General features: G+C 40.8%; 1 protein-coding gene across 6 annotated transcripts in view; it reads left to right on the top strand.

Annotated features, from left to right (window-relative positions):
* The first annotated feature begins 7,460 nt into the window (after nucleotides 1-7,460).
* The window catches only part of CYLD (CYLD lysine 63 deubiquitinase), a 61,585-nt gene continuing 41,232 nt past the window's right edge, over nucleotides 7,461-27,813 (top strand). Inside the window, exons 1-5 of one of the 6 annotated variants that reach the window (XM_035025222.1) lie at nucleotides 7,461-7,540; nucleotides 8,100-8,183; nucleotides 14,307-14,958; nucleotides 16,170-16,472; nucleotides 18,760-18,865. In XM_035025222.1, coding sequence (XP_034881113.1) covers nucleotides 14,455-14,958; nucleotides 16,170-16,472; nucleotides 18,760-18,865 — 913 coding nt within the window. In that variant the 5' untranslated portion in view covers nucleotides 7,461-7,540; nucleotides 8,100-8,183; nucleotides 14,307-14,454. Of the gene's footprint in view, nucleotides 7,541-7,957; nucleotides 8,184-14,306; nucleotides 14,959-16,169; nucleotides 16,473-18,759; nucleotides 18,866-27,813 lie in introns of those variants that run through there. The other 5 variants (XM_035025224.1, XM_035025225.1, XM_035025226.1 and 2 more) reach the window with 5 other exon arrangements.

Here is a 27,813-nt window from a genome sequence, read left to right as displayed (position 1 = left end):
TTTATTTATTTATTTATTTATTTATTTATTTATTTATTTATTTATTTTAAACGATTTTATTTATTTATTTGAGACAGAGAATGAGATAGAGCATGAGAGGGTCAGAGGGAGAAGCAGACTCCCTGCCGAGCAGGGAGTCCGATGCGGGACTCGATCCCGGGACTCCAGGATCATGACCTGAGCCGAAGGCAGTCACTTAACCAACTGAGCCACCCAGGCGCCCTCTCAGCTACATTTAACGAGCAAGAGCTCAGGTAGCTCCTCACCGAAGTGAGATCCTCTTCCTGGGAATGTTTTGTGTGGGCCTGGCTCGTGAAATACTGCGGCATCTCCGTGGGCTCCTGTGTGTGAGCTTGCCTGTGGGCTCTCTGTTGGTGGTGGTAGTTTCTGGCCAGTCCACTGTTCTGATACAGAAGATCAGGAGGAAGGTGGAGATCGATGGGCCTGCTTTCCCTGAGGAGTAAACACAGCAGTCCATGTGTATGGCGGGGACTTGGATTGTAAATTTCGTTTTCCTGAAATTCATTCAGCCATGATTTATGGGCCAGATATGTTAGGACCATCGGTGGATGAACACAACAGACGGGATCCCTGTCCTCAAAGCACTTAGGTTGGGGAGAGGTGGAGAGGTGGGCAGAAAACAAGTGAACTGGAAGATATAGAAAATAAGATCCACTGTGGTAAGTGATAGGAAGGAAATAAACAGGGGCGCCTGGGTGGCTCAGTCGTTAAGCATCCACCTACAGCTCAGGTCATGATCCCAGGGTCCTGGGATCGAGTCCTGCATCAGGCTCCCCGCTCGGTGGGAAGTCTGCTTCTTCTCCCACTCCCCCCAACTCATGCGCCTGTGTGCTCTCTCTCTCTAAAAAAAAAAGAAAAAAGAAAGGTTCAAGATAGAGGGGAACCTTCAGATTGGGGATTGGGCTGAGACACGTAAGCTGGGACCCTAAGAATGAGAAGGGTCTGGCCTTGCCAAGAGTGAGGGGGCTTGTTCACCAAGGACAAGCTGCATGAAGACCCTGTCATGGGGAAGAGCTTGGTACATGTAGTAGGTTGAATAATGGCCCCAAATATTTAGCTCCTCATTCCTTGAGCCTGTGAATGTTGCCTTACGTGGCAAAAGGGACTTTAAAGAAGTGATTAAGGGGCACCTGGGTGGCTCAGTTGGTTAAGCATCCAACTCTTGATTTTGACTCAGGTCATGATCTCAGGGTTGGGAGATCGAGCCCCACATCTGGCTCCGTGCTCAGCGGGGAGTCTGCTTGAGATTCTTCCTCCCTCTCCCTCTGCCACTCCCCCCCGCCCCCCCGCAAGCTCTCTCTCTCTCAAAAAAAAAAAATGTGATTAAGATGAGGATCTTGGCTGGGGTGCCTGAGTGACTAATTCGGTTAAGCGTCTGCCTTCGGGCTCAGGTCATGATCCCGGGGTCCTGGGATCGAGCCCCACATCGGGCTTCCTGCTTCTCCCTCTTTCTGAACAGAAAAAGGAGAGACCACCTAGGAGCCATTGCAGGTGAGAGGCAGTTGTTTTAACGTGGTGTCAGCAGAGGTGGAGAGAAGAGGATGGATTCCAGAAACGTTCTAGGAGTCGATTCCTGAAGGTTTACAAATGGAATGGATGAGAGAAGAGGGGGAGGGGAGACTCAAGGCTCCTCATTTTTGACTTGAGTAACTGGGGCACACCATCCTGGAGGTCAGGTGGGAAGACAGATGGGAAGCCAGCTTGGAAGTAGGAGGGACTTTGTTTTGGATGGTCAAGTTTGGGACACCTGAGTGATGTCAAGTGGAGACACCAAGTTATGCTGTGAGTCTGGAGCCCGTGGGAGAGGTCATTGCCAGGTTTAACAGCATGGATGTCCTCAGCCTCTAAAGGGGAATGGGGTCATTGGGCCTGGATGTCATAACCCAGGGAGAGATTAGGGAGAAAGAAGAGTTCAAGAGGGCCCAGGGAAGGGTGCCGCCGGGACCTGGATATGTGCTTACCGTCAGAGCTCAGAGTAGAGGCTTCTTACATTTCCAAAGTCCAGCAGATCCACCAAAAGCATTCTGGGGCTGGGCAGGTAACTTGCGAACAAGTTAGCCGACTTTCCAGAAGTCATTTGCAGAACAGGAGCAGACACATTTTAGATTTGTGGCTGAAAATACATAATTCTTATGTGCAGACAAAAAAAAGTACCAGAGCAAGAGAATTTTTTAAAAGAGCTTCAGGCTTTTAATTATATTCACCAACATCCTAGAAGAAAAAAAAAAAAAGTCAATCTGAGTGCTACCCCCCCCGGCCCCCCCTACATAGCACCAAAATCAGATACTGGAACGAATACACCCCGCAGAAAGTGTGGGAGGTAGAATCACATTCTAAGCAGGCTGAGTTGAGACTACATACAGCATCATTTCACTATTGCACCAACACATCTTCACGCCTCCGTCCCCACTCAGGAGATGGGTGCAGCCCAGCGGGTGAAGCACGCAGCGGTGGGGGCATACACTCTGGTAGTGCCCGCACCCAATGGAACACATAGGCTCGGGCCCTGGGTGGCAGGTTTCAGGTGAGTGACATCAGGGCCATCCTTCAGCTGTGCGGACAGGAAATCCGAGATCGGTGGATTCTCCAAGATTCCTTTTTTTTTTTTTTTTGCTCTAAATTTAATCCCATCTATCATCACTTCCAGAACAACCCACAGATCCAATCCCCTAGGCATCATCCCTCCCTTATCAGTCACCCTGAAAATCCCTCCCCTCCCTTTTTTTTTTTTTAAGATTTTTTTTATTTATTTATTCATGAGAGACAGAGAGAGAGAGAGAGAGGCAGAGGGAGAAGCAGGCTCCCAAGGAGCAGGGAGCCCGATGTGGGACTCGATCCCAGGACCCTGAGATCATGACCTGAGCCGAAGGCAGACGCTTAACCATCTGAGCCACCCAGGCGCCCCTCCCTTTTTTACTTGGAACAACTTTCTTGACATCTTCAGTTCCTCATGCCCCCCCTCCCCATGTGCTCTACCCCACCCCCAGGAAAGACGGGCCTCCTTAGGGGCCCACCCTTACCTGGATTACTGCATCAGTGTCTTAACTGACCTGCCTACGGCACCTGACCCACAACGTCAGCCTGTTAAAAGGTAAGTCTGATGAACCACTGCTCTGATCAAAATGCTCCGGAACTTGCCAATCTAGCCCAGGGTGAAAGTCAAGGTCCCCTCTTGGCCTGGCCCACCCCTGTGTTTTCACAGACCTCCCCTTTGCCACTCCGACTCCCGTTCCCTGCGCTCCAGCCACACGGCTTCTTGGCCGCTCCTTGACAACGCAAACTGCGTCCAGACCTTTGCATTTGCCTATTTTCTCTTACAGGAACACTCTTCCCGAGATAGTGGCCTGGTTGGCTTCCTCATTTACAGCAGGTCTTTGTTCAAGTGTCAGCTCATCAGGGGACTCCTTCCCTGAACCATTTACCTCAAATAGCCATCCCTGACCACTCTCTCCTCCCCAGCCCTGCTTAATAGTGTCTTCCCAGCACACACCACCGGACGTACATGTGTTTCTTCCTTCCCCTAGAATGTCAGATCCATGAGAACAAAAGCCGTGCTTGTTGCAGAGTCCTCCAGGGCTAAAATAGTGCCTAGTGCATAGTCGATGCTCAGATATTTGTTAACCGAATGGAGAATCAACCTGCCTAAAGGAGGCAGAACGTAAGAAGTTGGGGAGGATTATAAAAATGAATCGCCTCTTTCCCAACACCATTGGTATCTCCTTCCTAAGGGAGGAAGGTTTCCTGCCACATGAGATCATTCCTAATGTATTTACTGCCCCAAATGGGATTCCGGAGGTAGCACAAAGGTCCCAACGAAGAGCATTAGACCCCTTTTCTCTGTGGGTGTGTTTTTTAAATCACGCAGAGATCATTTGTCATTGATAACAGCAAATAGCTCAAACGGGAGCATGGATTTATAGTTCAGCAGGATTAGGGGAAAGATGATTAAAGTAATCCCTTTTATCTTATCAAAAAGAGCTTTAGGGTGACCAGAGTAAAAGCCCCCACACAGAATGTTCAGTTGTACCTGCAGATCCACCCCCCCCTCTAAGAGACAAGCACATCCTTGGTATGGTGGACTCTCCACTCATCCAGTGATTGAAACACCGTGCTGGGCGGTAGGGAGAAAGCGCCCATGCAGTATCCTTGCCTGTGGGGACGCCTGGTCCAGTTAGCCCCGTGGTTCAGAGCTTATTCATTAGCCCCATGGTTTAGAGCTTATTCTGAATGCCCCTATTCCCAGGAGTGGTGGGGAAATGGCTGGAAGCATGGGAAGCTGGATGAACAGCTAGGAGTTGCCATTTCCTGGGATGGGGAAGGCAGAAGGACTGAGGTGGGAGTGGAGGAGCATCAGGAGTTCACTTTTGGCTGTGTGGGGTGGAGGTGCTGAGCAAGCAGTAGGACCTAAAATACTGAATTTGGTGAGGCTGGAAGTAAGAGGTAGCCTGTGGTAGCCATTTGGGGAGCACGGGGCAGGGTCTAAGAAATGATGGTTACTTGTGCTACTGAGATTTGGTTGGGTCCTGGGTAGGTGTTACTCCAAGTCACAGGTCCCTACCAGGTGACCAGGTTTCCAGCTCTTGGGGGAGAGAGCTCAAATTAATCCAATGGCTTTTTGTTGGGTTCCTGCTGTGTACAAAGAGAGCTATGGGAGACAGTTTAGAATCAGTGTTAACTACCCTATTAAAACCCTTCAGCGGGATCCTGCTCTTAAGCTAAAGACCAAAACTTGACTCCCAAGGCCCTACCTGAAGGGCTCTTTTGTGCTCACATTTACTGTGCTCTGCCTCTTTCAGTTCCTTCAATATGTCATGCACAGTCCTGTTCCCTTTGCCGGAAGTGCTCCCTTTCCCCCTTGGCTGCTAGTCGTCTTTCCTATTTCATCTTATAGGTGACTTCCTCAAACAGGCCTTCCCTCAGTGCCCAACCACATCTTATGTGTGCTCAGCACAGTTCTCCTTCTGGGGCTCACCCTGCCCTCCGTAGTTTAGTAAGTGATCTTGTAGCTAGTCCTTTAAGGTCTGCCCTTCCCTGCCAGAGGGTATGGATGGCATCTCTCTTGGACACCCCTGGGTTTCTTGGTCCCTGCTCGGTAACCCAACCAGGAGTTGTGTGGATCCAGGCCAGGCTGAGTGGAACAGGCTGTGAGGTGGTGAAGAAACAGAGGGGATCAAGCAGGGACTGGAGCCATCTGCAAAGACCCTTGGAAGAGGGTGGACTTTGGTTAGGCCTGAAACAAAGGGAGGATTGGAAAGCAGAGAGGATAGGCATTTCAGTTGGAGAATCTGTTTCAACAGAGCTGGAAAGAGCCCTGACTTGAAATCAGGAGAACCAGAGTCTCAGCTCATCTCCTGGGTGACCTGGGACAAGTTATATTCCCTCTCTGGACCTTAATCTCCTCTCTGTAAAAGGAGAGACTGGCTTAGCAAGGATTGCAAATAATAGCACCATGACACTATTCCCCAATCTTATCCCCTGGCAGACATCTCTTTTCCCTGAGAGCCTGAATACAGTTTTAGAATTGTTTTCAACACAGTGTTCTAGGCAGTCATTACCAATTGATGGGAGATGGTAATTGAGATAAGCCCTGTTTATCGGGCCTGGCTTGGAAGAGTATCTCTTGGATGAAGTCAGGCTTTGACACTGTCTGATTCAAGGAATGGGTCACAGGAGGACTGAGCAAGGCTCTGACAGAAAGCAGCGGGCTCAGCAGCACCAAATACCATCATCAGAAAAGGCTTGAAGATGTCTTCATCCTGTGGTGGCAAACTGAGCTTTGGGGGCCAGTAGAGAACGTAAAGGAGAGAAATATGCCAGGTGAGTAAACTAGGGAATGGTGAGCAGTGTGGAAAGGGAGACTGCCCTGTCCTAAAGGATTCAAACTCTTTCTCTCCCATTCCACTTCCTCTTCTTCCTCCTCCTCACCGTATAGGTCAAGCAAGAATAGTCTTCAGGCTGAATTGCTCGCCCAGACAGCCAGACGGTGACCTCTGAGTCCTCCTGACTTTATTGGAGAATCTAGACCTGGGAGGGAACTGTGTCGCCTAAGGCCACACTGTGAGCCAGGCCTGTTGATTTCCATTTTATTGCTTTCTACGGCACTGTGGCCTTGAAGCTTGAGACACAGGATAGGGAAGAATGAAAGAGACACAAGAGTGGATTGAGGCTTAGGTTTTCAAAAGATGTCCATTTCATCCTGGGTGCTTATGGCAAGGGAGGTGGGTGGCCTGTTTACTAGTACTGTTAGTAATCACTCATGTGACTTCTTTTATGTACTCACTGGTTTAAACTGCCCAGATCTTCAGAAATGTCACTTTCCACTAGGGAAATTTTCCCTCTCATGATTAAGTACACACACCCCTCTTCTTTCCTCAGTATTAATCACCTTCTCCTATAATTGGTACTTAAAATGTCAAAGGAGAAGGAATTAATTAACAGGAGTATCCAGTGCAGCAAGGCATGCTATGCGGCAAGGCTCTGGGACTGATTATAAAAAGCACTTCCTTAAATATTTTGAGCACTTTTGGGAATCAGAAACCTCCCTTCTAATTGAAAGATCCTTAACTACACCCCAAGTCCTGGCTGGTGGCCAGGGGTACAGAGCTGAGTGAAGCAGCGAGTGGAAATCCCGTCTTCGCCACCCTAGGGAGACCTCCCTCCAAACTGGGATAGGTGACAGCAGAGGTCCCGGGCCGAATCTGAGGGAGGAGAAGAGATTCAACACGACTGAGCTCCTGCTGTGTATCGGGAACTTTACCTACGGTGTTTGGTGTTTCACAACCGTTCTGTAGGACCCGTGATGACTATCTCCATTTTACAGATGAGGATACTGAGGCTTAGCGTGGTCGTGAGATCCTCACGTCACGAGGCTACTAATTGAAAGCGCAAAGGATTCAAACTTAAGTCCGATTCTAAAGCTTTGCTTTTTCATGGAATCCTGAAATCCTATTCCCAGCTCGTGTCACCCCAGCCCCAAACTCCCCGCAGGAGTTTTGACAGCTAAGCCGAGAGCCAGGACCCGGGCCTGGGAGGTGGAGCGGGGAGCAGCACAGCGCCCCGCCCCGGCTCCGGTATCGGCCAATGGTAACGCGGCACCCGCAGTCTTCTGTCCAATCAGCCAGAGCTCCCCGCCCACCTCCCCCGCTCCACCTCCCCTCCCCTCCGCTTTCCCTTTGGCTCGACCGAGCTTGACGGAGCGGAAAGTCCCTTCAGCCGGCTCCGGGCCGGCAGCCATTGGAGGAAGGTCTGTTACAGGGCTGCCCAATCAGAGCGTGCACAGAAACGCATCTCGGGCTACGATTGGTTAGTGCGGCGGTTGGCCCCTCGCCCCCGCTCTCCCTCTCTCCCCCCGCCGGGCGGCTCGGAGGCGGGGCAGGTGGGGGCGGGCCCAGGTAGCAGGTTCGGCTGCGCCGGGGCCGCGCGTCGGAGGTAAATATTAAGGCGGTGGGTGTGGGGCGCCGGGCCGGAGTGGGACGCGGGCTGGCGGCACTGGGGAAGGGGCGCTGCCCCGCCGCCCGAGGTGAGTGAGTGAGCGGGCTACTGAGGCGGCGAGCAGCGGACGGCTGGGTCCCCTCGGGCGTCCCTCCCCGGCCTCGGGGCGCCTCCAGCCGCCGCCGCGGCCGTCGGGCCCTCGCCGCCGGCCCGTTAGTTTCCCTGGCCCGGAGCCGGCAAGGCCTGCGGGGGTGCTGAGCCCGCTGACGTCAGCCCGGGCTTCCCCACCCCCGGAGCTTCCCCCCCACCTCCCCCGCCGCCCGGGCTTCCTGAGAGGGCTCCCGAAACGTGGGAGCGTGGTCGCCGCCGCCGGGACCTCCGGAAGAGAGAGGACTCGGGTGGGAGCCGCGCAGGAGACCGTCTCCCCCGCCGGCCCCCCCCCTTTACAGATGCGGAAACTGAGGCGCGGGCCGCTGGCCGGCTCCCGACGGCCTCCGTTGGCCTCGAGAGCCCTGGGCTGTAATATCTCCTCCTTCCTAGCCGAGGGGCGTATCGATCGGTCGGTTTGGGGGTGTTTGTGGCTCCTGTCCAGGAAGAGCAGTCGGGGTTCTGGCCTCGTTAATGGCGTGTTCTGCTTTTTCTTTCAGTTTCCCCCTTTCCAGGGTGAGGAGGATGGTCTTCTACAACAACCTGGAGTTCTTTAGTTGAAAGGTGCGCTCTGTCGAAACGAGGTATTCTTTCCCTTCCTTTTGTTTTTCTTTATAATGTTAACGATCTGTGGGGAAATCGGCAAGTCTTGACAGAAGATAGTGTTCCTGAATTTGTTTCTCAGCTGGGTCCGCTGCCCGGTTATTCATGTACTTGGCATCTTTTCTATTCCACCCTGTGGCATTTGCATGTTTCAGGATGGTTGTCATCTTCCAGCCACCAAGCCTTTCAGTCTCTCAGCTCCCACCATCCCTGCCCCCATCCTCTCCCCGGTCTCCCTGGAAAGTTGGATCCTTAGCTCAGCTAAGGAGCATTCCTTACCTTGCTTTTGAATTCGGGCTAATAGAGATCTTAATAAGATTGTTCTTTTTGCAGTCATTGGCTCCCGGAGAAAAACCCAGGCCTTGAGGGAGGGTGTTCATTCAAGTGTTGGTTTTCTGCACACCCCCTCACGCCCCAAGTAGACTGAATGGCCCTGAGGATTAGGCTGCCAATTCCCCACTGGGTAGTGGGTGGATTTGAACTAGAAGTATTAGGAGAAAATGATTTGCTGGGAATTCCTGTGGAAGTTCGTGTACTGTGCATGTTGATATCACCCAGAACATTCTCTTATGTTCTGCTGCAAAATGTTATAGTATTCCTGTGAAGAAGCCTTCCTGTGGACGGTAACTTTTGTGAAGAGCTGATAAAGCCAGGGCACTATTATGTAAAACAGACATTCAACAGCAGTGATTTCTCATGGTCTGGCATGCCTGAACTGTGATTTTGCTTGACTTACGGAAGTCCTTATCATAAGAAGACAGAAAGGATTAATTATCCTATTCATCAAAAGATGAGTATTTTGTTCCTGATTTCCACACATTCTTCTTAAATTTGTCAAGGTATTTTCATTGGCTACACAGAATTTATAGGCATCACACATGATGTGAAGATCTAGGAAACCAGTTTCAAATGAACCTCAAAACAACTTGTTTTGGTGATGGTGAAATTTGTCTTGTTTCTTCTCCTATGTGTAACAATGCAGTGGTGGTAAACATTAACCATGACTTCATTTATTCTGAGAAGTAGTATATATATATATTTTTTCCTTTTTAACCTGGAAGATACGCTTTTAATCACTTAAAACAATTAGGACGGGGAAATGGAATTTTGGCTTTCACTTTTATCACCTGAGTTAACCAAATCATTCATTCATTTCACACGTACTGAATGCCCTTACATGTCAGACAGTGGTTTGGCACTGGAAATACAAAGATGAAGGATATGAGAGGTTCCAGTTTGGAAGTGTAGTGGCCGGGCTTAACTCTACGGAGACTTTGGGGTTCCTTGTTCTTCCGCCGTGAATATACATGCAGATGCAGGAGCCAGACTCTTTTTTAACTTTATAAATCCCGCTTGTTTTAGGGACGGAATACTTGTGCGCTTGGGACACAGTATGTGAGGAAAGATAAAGCTGACTCTCTTTTCTGGTCATGGAATCTGTTTTTCTGTTTTTAGCTGTTTAGTGGTATAACAACTTGTTCTTTTAGTGAGAGAGATTCTTCCTTAAAATGGTGATTATTCTAGCCATCTAGACGCTTTTGGAAAAAGTCCTGTGTGTCTTCTTTCTTTGATATTCATGCTGACCTCCCTGTCTCTTTGCCGCCTTTATAATTAGGAGCAGAATTTTAGAATTGTAAGTTTTATTCTGATTTAGGTAGTCTTGTGTGGTTTTTAAAACAAGTTGGGATATTTGAGAAGATGCAAAAACGTTCTTGAATTAGACCTATCTTTGTTTTCTCTAGTGAGGTTCTATGAGCAGTATAACCTGATAGCCTGAGAATTAAAAAGACATTGTATTTTCTAGACAACCATTGTCAATTGTATGTAGCTAATGCTGTTCATGTGTACTGTATATTATCTTTTAGAATGTGGTAATTCTGACCTTTAATATTTTTGTATAAAACATATTTTTTGACCCATCTTTTCATTGCATTGATAGGAAACTGATAAATATTTGTGTCTTTCAACCTTCATCTTGGTTTAATGGCTTTATTTTAATACAGTTAAACTCTGATTTGTTCAGAATCCAGACCCTCAACAAGCTCAGATAACCAGATGTATTTTCAAGTCTTTGTGACCCTGAACCATTCCCTCATCTCGAATGTCGTCAAAGGAAAGGCCTTTTCTGTTCAGTATGGTTTAGGGTTAAATATGTCATTTCATTCCACCTCTTTGGTAATTTTCGTTCAGTACTTAGAGTAATGATCAGGATATTCATAATCACTCAATTTTCCAGCCTGAAATAAGTGCAGAGGCATTTAGATGAATCATGTGTGATATATTTACACTCAAAGTGAAGTATACTATTAGAGGCAATTTTAAACCAATTAGACCTGAAAGGTAGTAAGAGAACATAAAGTAGGGCAGTTATCGTATCTTAAATCTGCCATACTTCTCAGCATCTAACACTGTGCTGAGTGCACAAAAATACTAAACAAACTAACAAACCTTGACTGATAAAGAACTCATTGACAATGTCATTTAAATCTTTCCCATATCGTCTTTAGTTTTTATTGCTTGGGGTTCTTAAGACTTAATCTAACTGTTGTGCATATCCCAGTGAAAGAAGAACGTTGTCATTCTATTCATTTCTACAGCGGAGGGAAGTCTCTTTATTAACCTATTTCTGCTGTAATGGCAGTATATTGAGATATTCATGGCCATTAAATTTATTATCTTGTATAGCTCTGGAGTCATAAAGTTCCCCATTCACCTTTCTCGAACTGTCAGTTGCAGTGATGAGAATCAGTGTTTAATACGGTAATTCCAAACTTATTCTTTCTTAATGTGTACTTTCTAAAAGAGGAAAGGCCACAGTCTTTTTATTTTTGGATAATGCTTTTTAAATGTTTTATAAACTTTTGCTCTGGTTCTTCTAGTGGCCTAACACGACCCCTGCTTTTGTTGAGGTGAAGCTCACTCCCACTTGTGCTAACGCCGGTCCGAGCAGAGCTGCTCCTGTGTGTTTACTGTAAACTGTGGTTCTTAATAATGATTGTTAAATTGCCTTCCACCTTTTTTATAATCCAAAGGAATTACATTAAATTTTACTGTGGACTGTCTCTTAAATGATTAGCAAATAACACTTCTGTAATCAAATTCATTTAAAATGGTGTGCTAATGCATTACATACAGTAATTTAATTTTGTCTTGGTAATATTTCATTATCCACTGGTGGGCTTTGTTTTAAATCATGACATGACTTGTTAAGCTGGGGAACCAATGGAGTAGAAATCATGGGCATATAATATTAAGATTTAAGGATGTTCTTAATATTTGAAGGTGTAACTTTTAGGAATTTTAAAAAGTAATTTCTTTTCTAAATAGAATTACCATACTTGAAAAGCAATTTTTGGCCAAAAATATTTAAATACATTTAGAAAGAGAACAAAGCAGCTCCCTTTTTTGGAAATTGCTTTGTGACCATCTCCACCTCCTGGGAGTAACCCAGACAAGTCCATGCGGTAAAACTTCTGCACTTCACTCCTAAAAGACTGTTCAGAGTTTACGTATACCTCTTTAGTGATTGTTGTGTTTTTTTTTTTTTTAAACACACAAACATATTTCATCCCCTGGCTTCTCAGAACTGATCAGAAGCCGTAAGGTGGAAAGCAACAAGGCCATAAAATGAGTCAAATGCACCCTGGAGGAAACCACAGAAAATGGCTGATTGCAAGGGAAAATCAGGGACTGTAAATCTATAGAAAGCAGACACAGGAACTCAGAAAGCATAACGTCAAGCCTTTTAACAAAGTCACAAACATCTTTGCGTTTTGAGAATCACATGAGAGCTTATATTCATATTGATAATTCGATGATTCAGAAAATAGTATTTCCTTGTTGACATTTGAGAAGAATTTTAGTCAGAAATAACACATACTTCATTTTGGTACTTTAAAGGAATAGAGCCAGTTTAAGGGTTTAGGTCTCTGTCTGAGTAGCCTTCATGAGGGATTTTGTTTATAATGGTGCCAAGATAGGGGTTTCCACAGGTGTCTTATGTAAGTGGCAAATATAAACTGATTCTCTTCCTGCTGAAGTAGACAGTGCCCTCAAGTGGAATTAAGACAAACACATTATAAAGAAAGGAAAAAAAAGAGAGAGAGAGAAAATCACTTTACACCAGCTCTGCCCCCTGCCTTTACTGGATGTTGCACAGATATTTCAATAATGTTGGTTTAAAGGGATGCCAAACTTTTTATCCTGTCTCGGGTAACTTACATGTCTCATTCTGGGTTGTAGAGGGACAGACCTTTAACAAAAACTCAACCAATTCCAGAGTACTTCATTATCTAATGATGCATTCCATGTGTAGATTTGCCAGATTATTTAATCATTATGTTAAATTATTAAACTTAAAATTTGGTTCTTTAGTTTTAGAAGTACTTATTTCTAAATTCCAAGAATAAAATAGACAAATACGATAGTGCTCTCAACTGCTGCTGTGAAATGGAATGGAAATGGATACCTCTACCTCAAAGAAGGATGGACGGGCTCCTGGGTGGCTCAGTTGGTTAAGCGTCCGACTTTTGATTTCAGCTCAGGTCGTGATCCCAGAGTCCTGGGATCGAGCCCCACGTCTCTGCTCAGTGGGAAGCCTGCTTCACCCTCTCCCACTCCCCCTGCTTGTGTTCCCTCTCTCACTGTCCCTCTCTCTCTCTGTCTAAATAAATAAATAAATAAATAAATAAATAAAATCTTTTAATAATTAAAAAAATAGCCTTCTCAGCCCTACTTTAAATGATGGTTAAAAATGATACAATTTCATCAAATCAAAATAAGATTTAGTTCATTATCTTAATAATTATCTTACTGAAAAAAAGTTCTTATGTATTTTCTGTCACATGAGTGTGGCCATTTGGTTTCTAAATACAGTTACTTATTCCATCCTTCTTTTTGGGGAGGGGCACAGGGAGAGGGAAAGAGAGAGAGAATCTTAAGCAGGCTCCATGCCTAGTGCAGAGCCCAATGCAGGGCTCGACGACTGAGCCACCCAGGCGCCCCGAGAAGGCTATTTTAATTGTGAAAGATTAGTATTGTATAAATTTTAGGTGAAAATTTGAAACTGAAAAAGAAATAATCTTTTTGTATTCGTTTCTAGGATAACATAGTTAAAATTGTGGTATAAAAATTTTTGTATTTGTTACTGTGTTAAAGTTATATTCCTTGTTACATAGTCCAAGTTTTAGTGGCTACAAAATTGATTTTTTTTTTTAAAGATTTTATTTATTTATTTGAGAGAGAGACTGAGAGAGAGAGAGCATGAGAGGGGGGAGGGTCGGGAGGGTCAGAGGGAGAAGCAAGACTCCCTGCCGAGCAGGGAGCCCGATGCGGGACTCGATCCAGGGACTCCAGGATCATGACCTGAGCCGAAGGCAGTTGCTTAACCAACTGAGCCACCCAGGCGCCCTACAAAATTGATTTTTAAAGACCTCTTTACTATAATCAGATTTATATTATCTGAGATTTTGAGAAATTAGATGATGGCTCTGATTAATATGATTAACATTTGCCTAAGGACAAAATGTACATGATGAAGGAGATGAAACTGGATCAGAGAGCAAATAAATGATCCATTATCAAAATATGGAACACAGATAAATGAATCGTGGTTAAAGTTTCAGAATATGATTGATCATTTTTTTTTTTATAAAGGATGTTTATCATAATAATTATGGTGGGTAACTTTTTACTTAAATGGTGTGTACAGAAATAACAGCCTTTTTGATTTATGTGTGTTTTGCCAAAAAGAGCAACTTATTCATTTAAGTTAGGCAGGATCTGTTAAAAATGCTACTTTTTAAAGTTAAAAATATATATATTTAAAAATGTATATAATGTTATCTGTTACTCGAATTTCATTGCCTTGGAAACAAGCATTATTGTATTGTCTTTGAAGACACTTTACAATTGGATCTCCTTAATTAAAGATGCAAAATTACGGTAGCTACAAGTAATGTGTGTCTTTTAACCTTTCTAGGTACTTTTGGAAGTTTCATTTATGTGTGTGTTTTTACTAATCGAATGAGATCTTAAGAAGTCTTTAATCTTAATTTTAGCTCATGTAGAATAAAGTGTAAAGTTTCTTTTTGCTTGTCCTCCAGGCATTTTGCTTTGCTGTCTTTTTACAGCATGGACACCAAATTGCTAAAAACGTGCTTTGGGACTGCCAGTGAATTTATCTTTTGCGGTTTTACTACAAACTTAGTAGTTCCCTTTTTTTTGAGTTAATGTTTTGGAGTTAATGTCACAATGAGTTCAGGCTTATGGAGCCAAGAAAAAGTTACTTCACCCTACTGGGAAGAGCGGATTTTTTATTTGCTTCTTCAAGAATGCAGTGTTACAGACAAACAAACACAAAAGCTCCTTAAAGTACCAAAGGGGAGTATAGGACAGTATATCCAAGATCGTTCTGTGGGGCACTCGAGGATTCCTTCTGCAAAAGGCAAGAAAAATCAGATTGGATTAAAAATTTTAGAGCAACCACACGCAGTTCTCTTTGTTGATGAAAAGGATGTTGTAGAAATAAATGAAAAGTTCACAGAGTTGCTTTTGGCAATTACCAATTGTGAAGAGAGGTTCAGCCTGTTTAAGAACAGAAACAGACTAAGTAAAGGCCTCCAGATAGATGTGGGCTGCCATGTGAAAGTACAGCTGAGATCTGGGGAAGAAAAATTTCCTGGAGTTGTGCGCTTCAGAGGACCCTTATTAGCAGAGAGGACAGTGTCGGGAATATTCTTTGGAGTAGAATTACTGGTAAGTTTGATAAACTGTTTTAGTGGGCTGTGTGTGTGTGTTTCTGTGTATATTTGTATGCCCACATGTATTTTTTTTCCCCTTTAAATATAACCAAAAAGTTTTTCCAGAAATCTTCTGTAATTTTTAATATTCATAATTCTTAGGATTTACTTTCTAATGATAAATTGAGATGATGCAAAGACGATACACTGAAAACTTTTTAATAAACAACCTACTGTGGTAGGAAATACACATAGATCGTGTAATTATTCAAGGCTTTCAAATCTTAGAAATTTTAACATTGTCTGTTTTAAAAATGGGGAACTTTACCAGTTATAACTGAATTACTCACCTCACAAATTGTTAATTATCTTGTGACATTAGCATCTGTAGGTTTCTCAGTTTTTCTTAGCGTGTGCTGTTAAGTAATGTAATGTAGCTCTAAGATTTTAGAAAAGTAAGGTGCAGCGATTTAAACGTGCTTTTGGTCGTCCCTCATAATGTATGTGAAAATTGTCTTGGAATTTGTTTCTACTAAAGAGAGAACCAAGAACTCTGTGATACATTTCCAAAATTAATATTAATTCTCAAGAACTTAAATGTCAGTTACATTTTTACATTCTTGCATATAGGATTTCATGCCTTATTTAGTGATTAAAGTTTTTAAAGCAGTGATTGTAAAACAGTTGGAGATTTGAATCCCAGTTATGCTATTTACTAGCTGGGTTGCCGGCTTACTTAACCAAGCCACTTCCCTAAATCTGCTTCCTCATCTGTAAAATAGTGAAACCAGTACATACCTTGAAGTGTTTTTGTGATAGGCTGATTCAAGAGTTAGCGGGGTGGCTGGCCCATAGTAAGTACTCAGTAAATGGAGCTAATGTTATTGTTATTTTAAAGTGAATTTTTCTTTTTACGGCAAAATTATTGTTCAAATCACAGTGTAGGATCTGGCCAGGCTCTCTCACAGTGGAATTATGATTTTTAATTAATTAATTAATTAATTAATTAATTAATTGTATTTCAGCATCACATACAGCTTCTTTATTCTTTTTTAGACACTTGAAATTCAGTAGCGGCTGCTAATAATAATATTTTTTGTATGTGTCATTTAGAATTTTCCCAGTGATTTCCCTGAAATCCCCAGAGTGGATCTTTTTTCTTCTGGATCATCTTTCTCCATCTCTTTATCTATCAATCATTTTTTTTCCCTCTCATTTGAAAACTAGGAAGAAGGTCGTGGCCAAGGTTTCACTGACGGGATATATCAAGGGAAACAGCTTTTTCAGTGTGATGAAGACTGTGGAGTATTTGTTGCGTTGGACAAGCTAGAAATCCTAGAAGATGATGACAATGGATTGGAAAGTGATTTTGCAGGTCCAGGGGACACAATGCAGATGGAACTTCCCCCTCTGGAAATAAACTCCAGAGTTTCTTTGAAGCTTGGAGAAACTATAGAGTCTGGCACAGTTATATTCTGTGATGTCTTGCCAGGAAAAGAAAGCTTAGGATATTTTGTTGGTGTGGACATGGTAAGAAACTTTTGGAGTATATTATCTTTATGGGTATATCTGTTTTATGAGCAATTTTAGGTACAAATTAAGCACCCCGAATATTTAAAATGGACTAATTTGGAGTAACTTAAAAACATCTTCTAATTTATCTTTGGTAAAGGAACATTGGTATGGGACAGGAGTCTAGATATAGAGTTGCACTTACTCTTTTTTCCAATTTGAATAAGCTGGAATAATGTTTCAGTCCTTAAATTTCCTCTGTGATAGCTGACCAATAAACAGAAAAATAAAAAAAACAAAAAAAACCCCACCCAAGTGTGTTATCTGAGGTCTTATTTTTCTTTATCTTGCAAAGGTTGTTTTTTTCCCCCCTAATCTGTGATTCTCTTTTTATGGTATTTTGCAAAATCTTATTGGCTGATCTTATTTTAATGAGTAGTGTAAACATCATTTATGGGAAATACGTGCATAGAGGAAGAGCACATTGCTTTAGAGGAAAAGATGATTAGAGTATCTCCTTATTTCTTTTCGTTGTGGTTAAATATATGTAACATAACATTTACCATTTTAACCATTTTTAAGCTTATAGTTGCATGGCATTTAATTTCATTCACACTGTTGTGCAACCATCACCCCTGTCTCCAGAGCTTTTCATCATCCCAGACTGGAACAATGTCCACATTAAATGCTAACTCCCATGACTCCTCTCAGCTAGTATTCTGCTGGTAGCCAGCATTCCACTTTCTGTCTCTGTGAATTTACCTTTTCTAGGTACCTCATGTAAGTGGAATCCTGCAGTATTTGTCCTTTGTTCATTGTTTTGTGTCATTTTTAATGTTACCTTGCAATCATACTTGTTCATAACGGAAACGTTATAATATGACAAGTTGAATGTTACCTGTGGGCATTAAGAGAGGGAGAAGAAAGAGCCTGAGAACATTTTTATTACAGATTGGCACTATGGACAAGAGTTTGTTAGGTAGAAAGAAGTAACTCATACAGAATTATTAAACACTAGAATGAGTTAGGAGAGACCATGACTAATAGACTCTTGTCTCATGATGGGTTTAGTGATTATTTTTATCTACTCAGGCATACTTTTTGGGAGGGTATGAATGCTCTAGCATCAGTTTATCTTGTGCTTGGAAATTCTAGGAAATTCTATTTGATACCCTTTAGTTCGACAAACATTACTATGTTGTTTAGACAAACATTTACTGAACATTTGCCATGTGAAAAGTTAGAGACTTAGGATCACACTATTCTGTGTGGGTCCCTCAGGATAGCTAATGATAAAGCACACCTTTAATATTTACTTAGAGGAGAGATTGTGAGCTGGTTGGAGGGAGGGTTGGAGAAAAAAAGGCCATTGGCCATTGGGGTTAGTGTCTCTTGCTTTGGCATCTGGGCCTCCTACTTGGTAAAAGCCCTGTAGGCCTTCCCCCTTCTTAGATGGCAGTCCTGAGGATCATCTTGTTTACTCGGGGCAGGCTGCCTAGAGCTTTGCCCCACCAGCTTCTCCCCTGCCTCTGTCTGTCCTTCAGTTGGCCTGTGCAAGTGTATATTCCAAACCCCTGTAGTGTGCTCTTTGAAAAGAAAGTTCTGGCAAATGCAGTATTCTTCATCTGCTTCTGTTTCTGATGACAGCATGTTGTACACATTGGTGTTCAGGGCAGTTGTCTGACTGGCCCATCTTTTAATCTAGCTCGGGGAACAGCACTGTACTACTTGGTGTTACATTGGAATATAAAAGAATTGAATGTAAAAATCTATTTCAGAGGGAATTCTTGCATATCCCTACAATGTCAAAAGAACAATAAAAAATAGATTTGCTATGTATAGAACGGCATAGAGGGGTTCAAATGGAATACTTAAGTTAAGCTCAGGGAGTGTAGGAGTGATTAGAACAAGCTAGGCTTAATTGGGGGCAGATTTCTGGGTGAAACAATGTGTTACTAATAAGTCTTCCTGTGCAAATGGGTATTACCGTATAGACTAGCATCTGTTGTCCAGTAAAGCATGACCAATAGTTTCAATTTCTTGCTCATCTATGAGCTTACTATAACTTGATTATTCTTGGATCTCATTTTTACCAAAACAAAAGCAAAAACCAAGTAAACACAAACAAACCAAAAACTATTACTGTGGCCATTATTTCTGATACATTCTTTTCTCTTTTAGGAAAAATAGTTAAAATTGGCCCGTGTAAAATCTTTTGGAAGATCATTTTCTGGAAAATAGAGATTTTCATACTCATGTTTTATTGAGAAGGGTTTACAACTTTATTCTATTACTTAATTTCTAGGATAATCCTATTGGGAATTGGGATGGCAGATTTGACGGAGTGCAGCTTTGTAGTTTTGCAAGTGTTGAAAGTACAATTCTCTTGCACATCAATGATATCATCCCAGGTATGTTTTCTTTGTGTTTTGTATATTATATATTTTATATAAATATAAGGCAGAGTTTCTAGGCTGTATTTTGTTTTGAGGATGTAAATATAAACTTCAAGATGCACTTTTGGAACTTGACTTTTTATGTTATGGAATTGTTATTAAATAGAATATCCTTTCTTACCCCCAAATGAAGACAACACTTACAGATTTTTATTCCAAAAGTCGGTGAGTGTGGCTTGGCATTTATACGTTATCATTAACTTTTCATCACCTGGTTATTCTAAGTGGGAGGAAAAAGCCCTTTCTGATCATTAGAAGGGTCAGATAATACAAGTGAGAAGCTGGTTTTAAACTAGAAGCCTTTAAGCAGAAGTTGGCCATGTAATGTGATCTGATCTACTGTGGAGAGGATTCTTGCTGGATGCCCTATGAGATTTCTCCCAGTTTTGAGATGCTGGAGATTCTCTCTCTCTCCCCCTGTGCCCTCCTGCTCGTGCTCTCTCTCTCTCACTCTCAAATAAGTAAGTAAATCTTAAACAAACAAACAAAAAACAAAAACCCAAACCATCAAGCAACCTTTTATTTTACCTCAAACATGTGGCACCTAACAGCTGCTGTCAACTAATTAATAAATTCCTATTGATGGAGAAATCAACAGCATCTTCCCCCTGCCTTTAGTAGAATTCCATTTACAGGCTAGTCAGCTGATAGCATGTTAATCATGAACTGACAGGCATTCAGAGGTGGCACTTTTTATTGAGCATTATGCAACTATGAGTAAATGTCAGAAAGCCTACATTCAGTAGCCACCAATGTATGAATCCATGAATTAGATGACTTGTACTTCTTTACATTCCTGACAAATTTATAAGGTCTTAATTATTCCCATTTTGCTGATAAAAAACTGGGGCTTAGCTAGGACTAAGATTGGCTAGGATTCAGTAAGTGGTAGAGCCAGAATTCAGATCCAGACCTGTCTGATTATAAAGCTCTGCTCTTTTTAGTACCTCCTCACCCCACATCCTGTGTGTACACTTCGGATGTGAAGACTTGCATAGAAAAGCATACTTCTCAGCCTCAGATGGATACTTGGGAATATTGTTTCCATGGAGATGTATTTTTTCTCTAATTCTATAAAAGCTGAATTTTCCTATAGCAGGGATCATAACCGAACAAAACGATTTTTCTGCTTCCAGTGTTTTTCCCTTCTTCCTAAATTTGACACAGAACACTTTTGCGTTACCCACAGGTCATTCCAGGTCCTCAGTATCTTTTTTGTAAAAATGAAGGGGCTAATGCTAGATGATCCTTAGGATTCCTACTAGCCTGCGCTGTTTGCCCTTCCTGTTCCCTGTTGGCTTGGCAAGTAATAAATGCTTGTTTCGCTGAGTTGGGAAATGCTTTCTACTTTAGCTTTTAGTTTTACAGCAAGAGGACATTAATTTAATTGGGGGTATGGGATTCAAATAACAGCTTTATTTCGATTTTGCTTTGTAAAAGTCTGACATACTTGGCTTTTCTTGAATTTTAAACTGAACATTCCTATACCTACCACCTAGATTAATAAAATGGACATTTTATTGTACATGTGGTGTATATGGGCCAATTTAGTCCCCCCTCGCCCAGATAGTTACCCAGTTGTCCCAACGTCTTTGATTAAAAAGTTCATTTTTGGGGCGCCTGGGTGGCTCAGTCGGTTAAGCGACTGCCTTCGGCTCAGGTCATGATCCCAGAGTCCTGGGATCGAGCCCCACATTGGGCTCCCTGCTTGGTGGGGAGTCTGCTTCTCCCTCTCTCTGCTCGTGCTTTCTCTCTACTTCTCTCTTTCTCAAATAAATAAAATTTTAAAAAATTTCATCTTTTCCTACTCCTTTGAGATGCCACTTTTACCATACTCAATTCCCACATATACTATCATGTATTTCTGGACTTTCTATTCTGTCTGCTCATGCTTCATTCAGTACCCCGTTGTTTTTAATGATTCTTTATAATATGTTTTTGTATGAGCACTAGTCTTGCTTCATTGTTCTTCTGAATTTTCCTGCTATTCCACATTGTCTTCTAAAAGGTTAATAGATACATTTAAGTCTATAATCCACCTGGATTTAATTTTGTGTAGGATGTGAAGTACACACACCCAATTTGATCTACCATGCTTGCTGCGTATAAATCCAGTGTCAACGTACTATACATGGATCTCTTTCTGGGCTCTACTCTTTCCCTACACTAAGACCTTTAGGCCTTCATTATCCTAGCTTGACAAGAAGCCTTCTAGCTGTAAGAGTACATTTCTCCTCTTGTTCTTTTTTCATAGTGAGTGTCTTGGCTGTTGTTGGCCCACGCGTCTTCATTGTCAGTTTAACAACCGGCTTCTCAAATGTTATAGGAGAGTTCCATTGGGATTTTGATTGGAACTGTTGAGTCACTTGAGGAGAACTGACATTTTTATCCTGCTGAAATTTCTAATACATGAACATCGCATTACCTTTCATTTACTTAATCTCTTTTTAGTACAATTGTCTAAGTTTCTCCATTTCTTGCATGCATTCTGATACGTTATAAAGTAAAACGTATTTTCTAATAATTTTTTGTGGTATATAGAAATACAGTCAACTTTAAAAAAACAAGTTGTATTGAAATCTAATTCATATACCATATAATTCCTTCATTTAAGTTGTACCGTTCAGTGTATTTTAGTATATTTACAGATACATGGGGTCATCACTATAATCAGTTGTAGAACATTTCCGTCACCTCACAAAGAAACCCTGTACCTTTTACCTGTCCCTCCACTATCCCTTCCTTCTCCTGAGTCCTAACCGACCACTAATCCACTTTCTGTCTCTGTATGTTTATCTATTCTGGACATTTCATAGAAATAGAATCATGTAGCATGTGGTCTTTTGTGACTGGCTTCCTTCACTTCGCCTAATGTTTTCAAGGTTCATCTGTGTTGTAGCACGTGTCAATACTTTATTCCTTTTTATGCCTGCGTCATATCCCATCGTATGGATGTAACACATTTTGTGTATCCGTTTGTTGCTGGACACTTGAATTCCTTCCATCTTTCGCTATATGCAGCGCTGCTACAGCATTCATATACAAGTTTTGTGTGGATGTTTGCTTTTGTTTTTCTGGGCATATATCTGGGAGTGGAATTGCTGGGTCATTTGGTAACTCTGTGTTTAATCATTTGTGGAACTGTCAGACTGTTTTCCAAAGCAGCTGCACGACTTTACATTCTTACCAGCACCGTGTAAGAGTTCTGACTTCGTCACACCCTTGCCAACATTTATTATTATCTGAGTTTTTGGTTCTACCCATCCTAGTGAGCGTGTTATCTCAGTTGACTTGTGTCTGCTGAGTTTTGTTGCAACAGTCTTACTAAAATCTCATTAAATTCTCAGTTTACCCATACATTACTTTTTCAATAATCAGTCATTATCATCTGCAAATACTAATAGTTTAACTCCTCCTTCCAATCCTTGTGTCTTTTATTTTTAAAACATGGTTTCTTATCTTACTATCCTAGCTCTAAGAACCTTTTAGTACATACTGAATAGAAGTGGTCATATCAGCCATCTTGGTCTTGTTCCTGCTCTCAAAGGGAGTGCTTTCAGCGTTTCAACTATAAAGTGTGATCTTTGCCCTAGGATTTTATTGTTGCAGCCATCATTTATCAGGTTTGAGAGGTTACCTACTGTTCCCTGTTTTCTGAGAGTTTTATCATGAATGGGTGTTGAAGTTTATCAAACTTTTTTGTCTGTTGACATAATCTTGTATTTCTTTTCTTTTAATCTAATTTCTTAATATTAAATCAGCCTTACATTTCTGATGTAAATCTAACTTCATCATATTCATACATTGCTTGGTCCAGTTTGCTAATCTGAATGTGTTTAAAAAATCTTAAAAACAAATTATAAAAATAGTTTGTCTTTAAATTAAAATTATTTATTTATTTATTTATTTATTTATTTATTTATTTATTTATTTATTAAAGATTTTGTTTATTTATTTGACAGAGAGAGACACAGCGAGAGAGGGACACAAGCAGGGGGGAGTGGGAGAGGGAGAAGCAGGCTTCCGGCAGAGCAGGAAGCCCGATGTGGGGCTCGATCCCAGGACTCTGGGATCATGACCTGAGCCGAAGGCAGACGCTTAACGACTGAGCCACCCAGGTGCCCCTAAAATTTTTTTTTTTAATAGTGGTAAAGTGCACATAACATTTACCATCTTGAACATTTTTAAGTGTACAGTTCAGTGGCATTAAGCACATTCATCTTGCTACCATTCATCTCTGCAATAGTTTTCATCTTGTAAAACTGAAACCCTACACCCATTCAATAATAACTGCCCAGCCCCCATCCTCAGCCTCTGGCAGCTACTTAATCTACTTTTTGTCTCTATGATTTTGACTGTTCTGAGTACCTCATATAAGTGGGATCATACAGTATTTGCCTTTTTATGACTGGCTTTTTTCATTTTGTGTAATGTCCTCAAGGTTCATCCCTGTTGTTACGTGAGTCAGAATTTCCTTCATTTTCATGCTACATAACAGTCCATTATATATGTATATGCCACATTTGTTTATCTGTTTATCTCTTGATGGACACTTGAGTTTCTTCCATGTTGTAGTTATTGAGAATAGTGCTGTTCTGAACATGGGTGTAAAAATATCTCTTTGAGATCCTGTCTTCAATTCTTTTGGGGATATACCCAGAAGTGGAATTGCTAGATTATATGGTAAATAGATTTTTAATTTTTTGAGGAACTACCACAAGGTTTTCCACAGTGCCTGAACCATTTTGCATTCCCACCAACAATGCACAAGGTTTTCAGTTTCTCCCCATCTTTGCCAACATTTATTTTGTTTTCCTGATAATGGCCATTTTAATTGGTGTGAGGGTGATATCTCATTGTAATTTTGATTTGCATTTTCTTAATGATTAGTTATGCTGAGCATCTTTTCTGTATTTATTGGGCATTTGTATATCTTCTGTGCTGATAATGTCTGTTCAAGTCCTTTGCCCATTTTTTAACTTTTTTATTTTTTTGCTGTTGTTTTAGGCATTCTCTATATATTCTGTATATTAATCCATTACCAGATATGTAATTTTAAAGTATTTTCTCCCGTTCTTTGGGTTTCCTTTTTGTTCATAGTATTCTCTTATAATCTTTTTTATTTTGGTGGAATCAGTAGTAATGTTACTACTTTCATTTCTGATTTTAGTAATTTGAGTTTTCTCTCTTTTTCCATCTAGCTAAAGTTTTCTCAATTTTGTTGATGATTTAAAAAATCCAACTTTTGGGGCGCCTGGGTGGCTCAGTCGGTTAAGCGACTGCCTTCGGCTCAGGTCATGATCCTGGAGTCTCGGGATCGAGTCCCACATCGGGCTCCCTGCTCAGCAGGGGGTCTGCTTTTCCCTCTGACCCTCCTCCCTCTCGTGCTCTCTGTCTCTCATTCTCTCTCTCAAATAAATAAATAAAATCTTAAAAAAAAAAAAATCCAACTTTTGAGCTCATTGATTTTTCTCTGTTGTTTATTTTGTATTTTGTTAATCTCTGATCTAATCTTTATTTCCTTCTGCTATTTTGTAAAGGTCTTGTAAACTAGCTTGGTAAAGCTAGTTGTAAAGTTAGGTTGTTGATTTGCGATCTCTCTTGTTTTTCAGTGTAAGCATTTATAGCTATAAATTTCCCTCTTAATACTGCTTTCACTGCATCCCCTAAGTTCTAGGATGTTGTGTTTTTCTTTTCATTTATTTCTAAGAATTTTCTAATTTCCTTGAGATTTCTTTGATTCATTGGTTGTTTAAAAGTGTTGTTTAATTCCCACAGATTTCTGGGTTTTCCGATTTTACTTCTGTTGTTGATAATTTCTTCCTCTTGAGAAGATACTTCATATGATATCTGTCTTTTTAAATCTATTGAGAATTTGTGGCCTAACGTATGGTGTATCCTGAAAAATGTTCCAGGTGAACTTGAGAAGAATGTGTATACTGGTGTTGGGTAGAGTGTTTTGTGTTATGTCTGTTATATCTAGTTGGTTTGTTGTGTTGTTTAGGTCCTCCATTAGCTTATTTCTGTCTGGTTCTATCCATTATTGAGAGTGGGGGATTGAAGTCTCCAACTATTATTGTAGAACTATTTTTCCCTTTAATTCTCTCAGTTTTTACTTCATAGATTTTGCTGATTACTTATTAGGTATGTAAACGTTTATAACTGTTGTATCTTCTTGCTGCATTGAACCTTTCATTAACACGTAAATGTTCTTCTTTGTCTCTTGTAATCTTTTTTGACTTAAAGTCTATTTTGTCTGATATCAGTATAGCCATCACTGCTCTCTTTTGCTTACTATTTGCTTTGGATATCTGTATCTGTCCTTTCATTTTTAATCTCTGTGTCTTTGGATCTAAAGTGAGTCTGTTATAGACAACATATAGTTGGATCATGTGTTTTTTTTTTTTTAAGATTTTATTTATCTGAGAGAGAGAATGGGAGACAGAGAGCATGAGAGGGGAAGGGTCAGAGGGAGAAGCAGACCACCCCCCCCGCTGAGCAAGGAGCCCGATGCGGGACTCGATCCCGGGACTCCAGAATCATGACCTGAGCCAAAGGCAGTTGCTTAACCAACTGAGCCACCCAGGCGCCCCGGATCATGTGTTTTTATCCATTCAAATTTGTCTTTTGATTGGAGAGTTTAATCAGTTTATACTTAAAGTAATTACTGATAAGGAGGAACTTATTTGCATCATTTTGCTATTTGTTTTCTACATGCCTTCTAGTTTTTTTTCACCCTTATTTCCTGCATTACTACTGTCTTTTGTGTTTAGTTGATTTTTGTAGTGAAATGTTCCTTTTTCATTTCTTTTTCTGTATATTATAGCTATTTTCTTTGTGTTCACCACAAGACTATATTTAACATCATAAATTTTTAACACTCAGGTTTAAATTTGTACCAGCTTAACTTCAACAACATACAAATAAACTCTTTTCCTTTACAGCTCTACCTCACTTCTGAAGGACAGTTTTGCCAGATATAGGATTCTTGGTTCACAGTATTTTTCTTTTAGCCCTTTGAATACATTGGCTCACTGTCTACTGGCCTCCAAAGTTTTTGATGAGAAATCTGTATATTTCTTTATTGAGGATTCCTTTTATGCCAAGTTGATTCTCTCTTGCTGCTTTTAAGATTCTGTTTTTTGAAAGTTTGATTCTAATGTGTTGCTGTGGGAGCCTCTTTAATTCATCTTACTTGGTGTTTGTTGAGCATCTTGGATATTTATATTCATTGCTCTCATCAAATTTGGGGTTTTCACTCAGTATTTCTTCAGATAGTCTCTGTTTCTATCTCTCTCCTTTTTGGGATTCCTACGATGTGCATATTGATATGCTTAATGGTGTTCCACAGGTTCCTTAGGTTCTTAATTTGCATTTCCCTGATAATTATTGATGTTGAACACCTTTTCATATCACCTCTTGGCCATTTGTATGTATTTTTTTGAAAACTGTTCAATTCCTCTGCCCATTTTTAAATCATGATGTTAGTTTTTTTGCTGTTAAGTTGTACAAAATCTTACATATTTTGGATATTAACCCCTTAGTAGTTATATTATTTGCAAATATTTTCTCCCATTCTGTAGGTTGCCTTTTTATTTTTTATCAGTTGTTTCCTTTGTGCTCTGCAGAAGCTTTTTAGTTTGGTGTAGTCTCATTTATTTATTTTTGCTTTTGTAGCTTGTGCTTCTTTTGTCCTGTCTGGGAAATTACTGCCAAAATCAACGTCAAGGAGCTTTTCCTTATGTTTTCTTCTAGGAGTTTTACAGTTTCAGGTCTTACACTTAAGTCTTTAATTTATTTCAAGTTCACTTTTGTGAGGGGTGTAAGATAGGGATGCAGTTTTATTCTTCCGTATGTGGTTTTCCAGTTTCCCCATTACCACTTATTGAAGAGACTACCCTTTACTGCACTGAGTATTCTTGGCTCCTTGGCAAATACTAATTGATAGTATATACATGGGTTTATTTCTGGGCTCTCATTTTTGTTCCGTTGGTCTATGTGTTGATATATGTTTGTAGTTTGCAATCAGGAAGTGTAATGCTTATGCCCTTGCTCTTCTTTCTTAGGATTGCTTTGGCTATTCAAAGTCTGTTGTGGAAGTGTTATTTTTTTAATGAATTTTTCCATTTAATCTTTGTTTTTTTTTAAGTTTTTGGCACAACATTCTTAAGCTCTCTTATTTTCTTTTAAATCTCAGCAGTATCTGCAGTTGTGTCCTTGTTTTCATTCAAACAATTGTGTCTCTAGAGGTTTCTTTCATTTATTAAAAAAAAAACACCTTATCTTTTGGCTTTCTTAATCCTTTCTAGACATTTGTTTTCTATTTTAGTAATTTCTGTTTTTTTTTTATTATTTTTTTCTTTGGATTTTTTTTGATTTATTGTTTTTCTTACTACTTTAAACAGTTTATTAATTTTTAGTTTTTCTAGTATAAAGCATCTAAGGCTATAGATTTTATGTACTCATCTACCTACATTCCACAAAATTTATCTAGTTATCTTGTTATTAAATTTGAAGCATTTTGTAATTTAGTTTATGATTTCTTTTTTATGTAACCCCTGAACTATTTTAAAATATGATTTTAAATTCTTAGGTAACTTTTTTGGTCATTATTATTTTTTTAATTCAGTTGCTTTATGGTAAAAGAATAGGGTACCAATCCTTTGATATTTGTTGGGGCTCCTTTATGGCCTAGTACATGATCATTTTACAGAGATGTTCTGTGTGGACTTGAAAAGAATGTGTTTGCTCCAACTGTAGCCTGGATGCATTGCATGCATATTTTATATGTCCCTTAGATCAAGCTAATTTATTATGCTACTCAAATTTTATGTATCATTATTGAGTTTTTAATTGCTAGCTCTATCAGTTACTGAACAAGCTATGTTAAAACTTCCTAACAA

This window comes from Mirounga leonina, unplaced genomic scaffold (genome assembly GCF_011800145.1).
Source record: "Mirounga leonina isolate KUSES-001 unplaced genomic scaffold, KU_Mleo_1.0 Mir_180, whole genome shotgun sequence".
Taxonomy (NCBI): domain Eukaryota; kingdom Metazoa; phylum Chordata; class Mammalia; order Carnivora; family Phocidae; genus Mirounga; species Mirounga leonina.
This window is presented reverse-complemented; position numbering and strand designations above follow the sequence as displayed.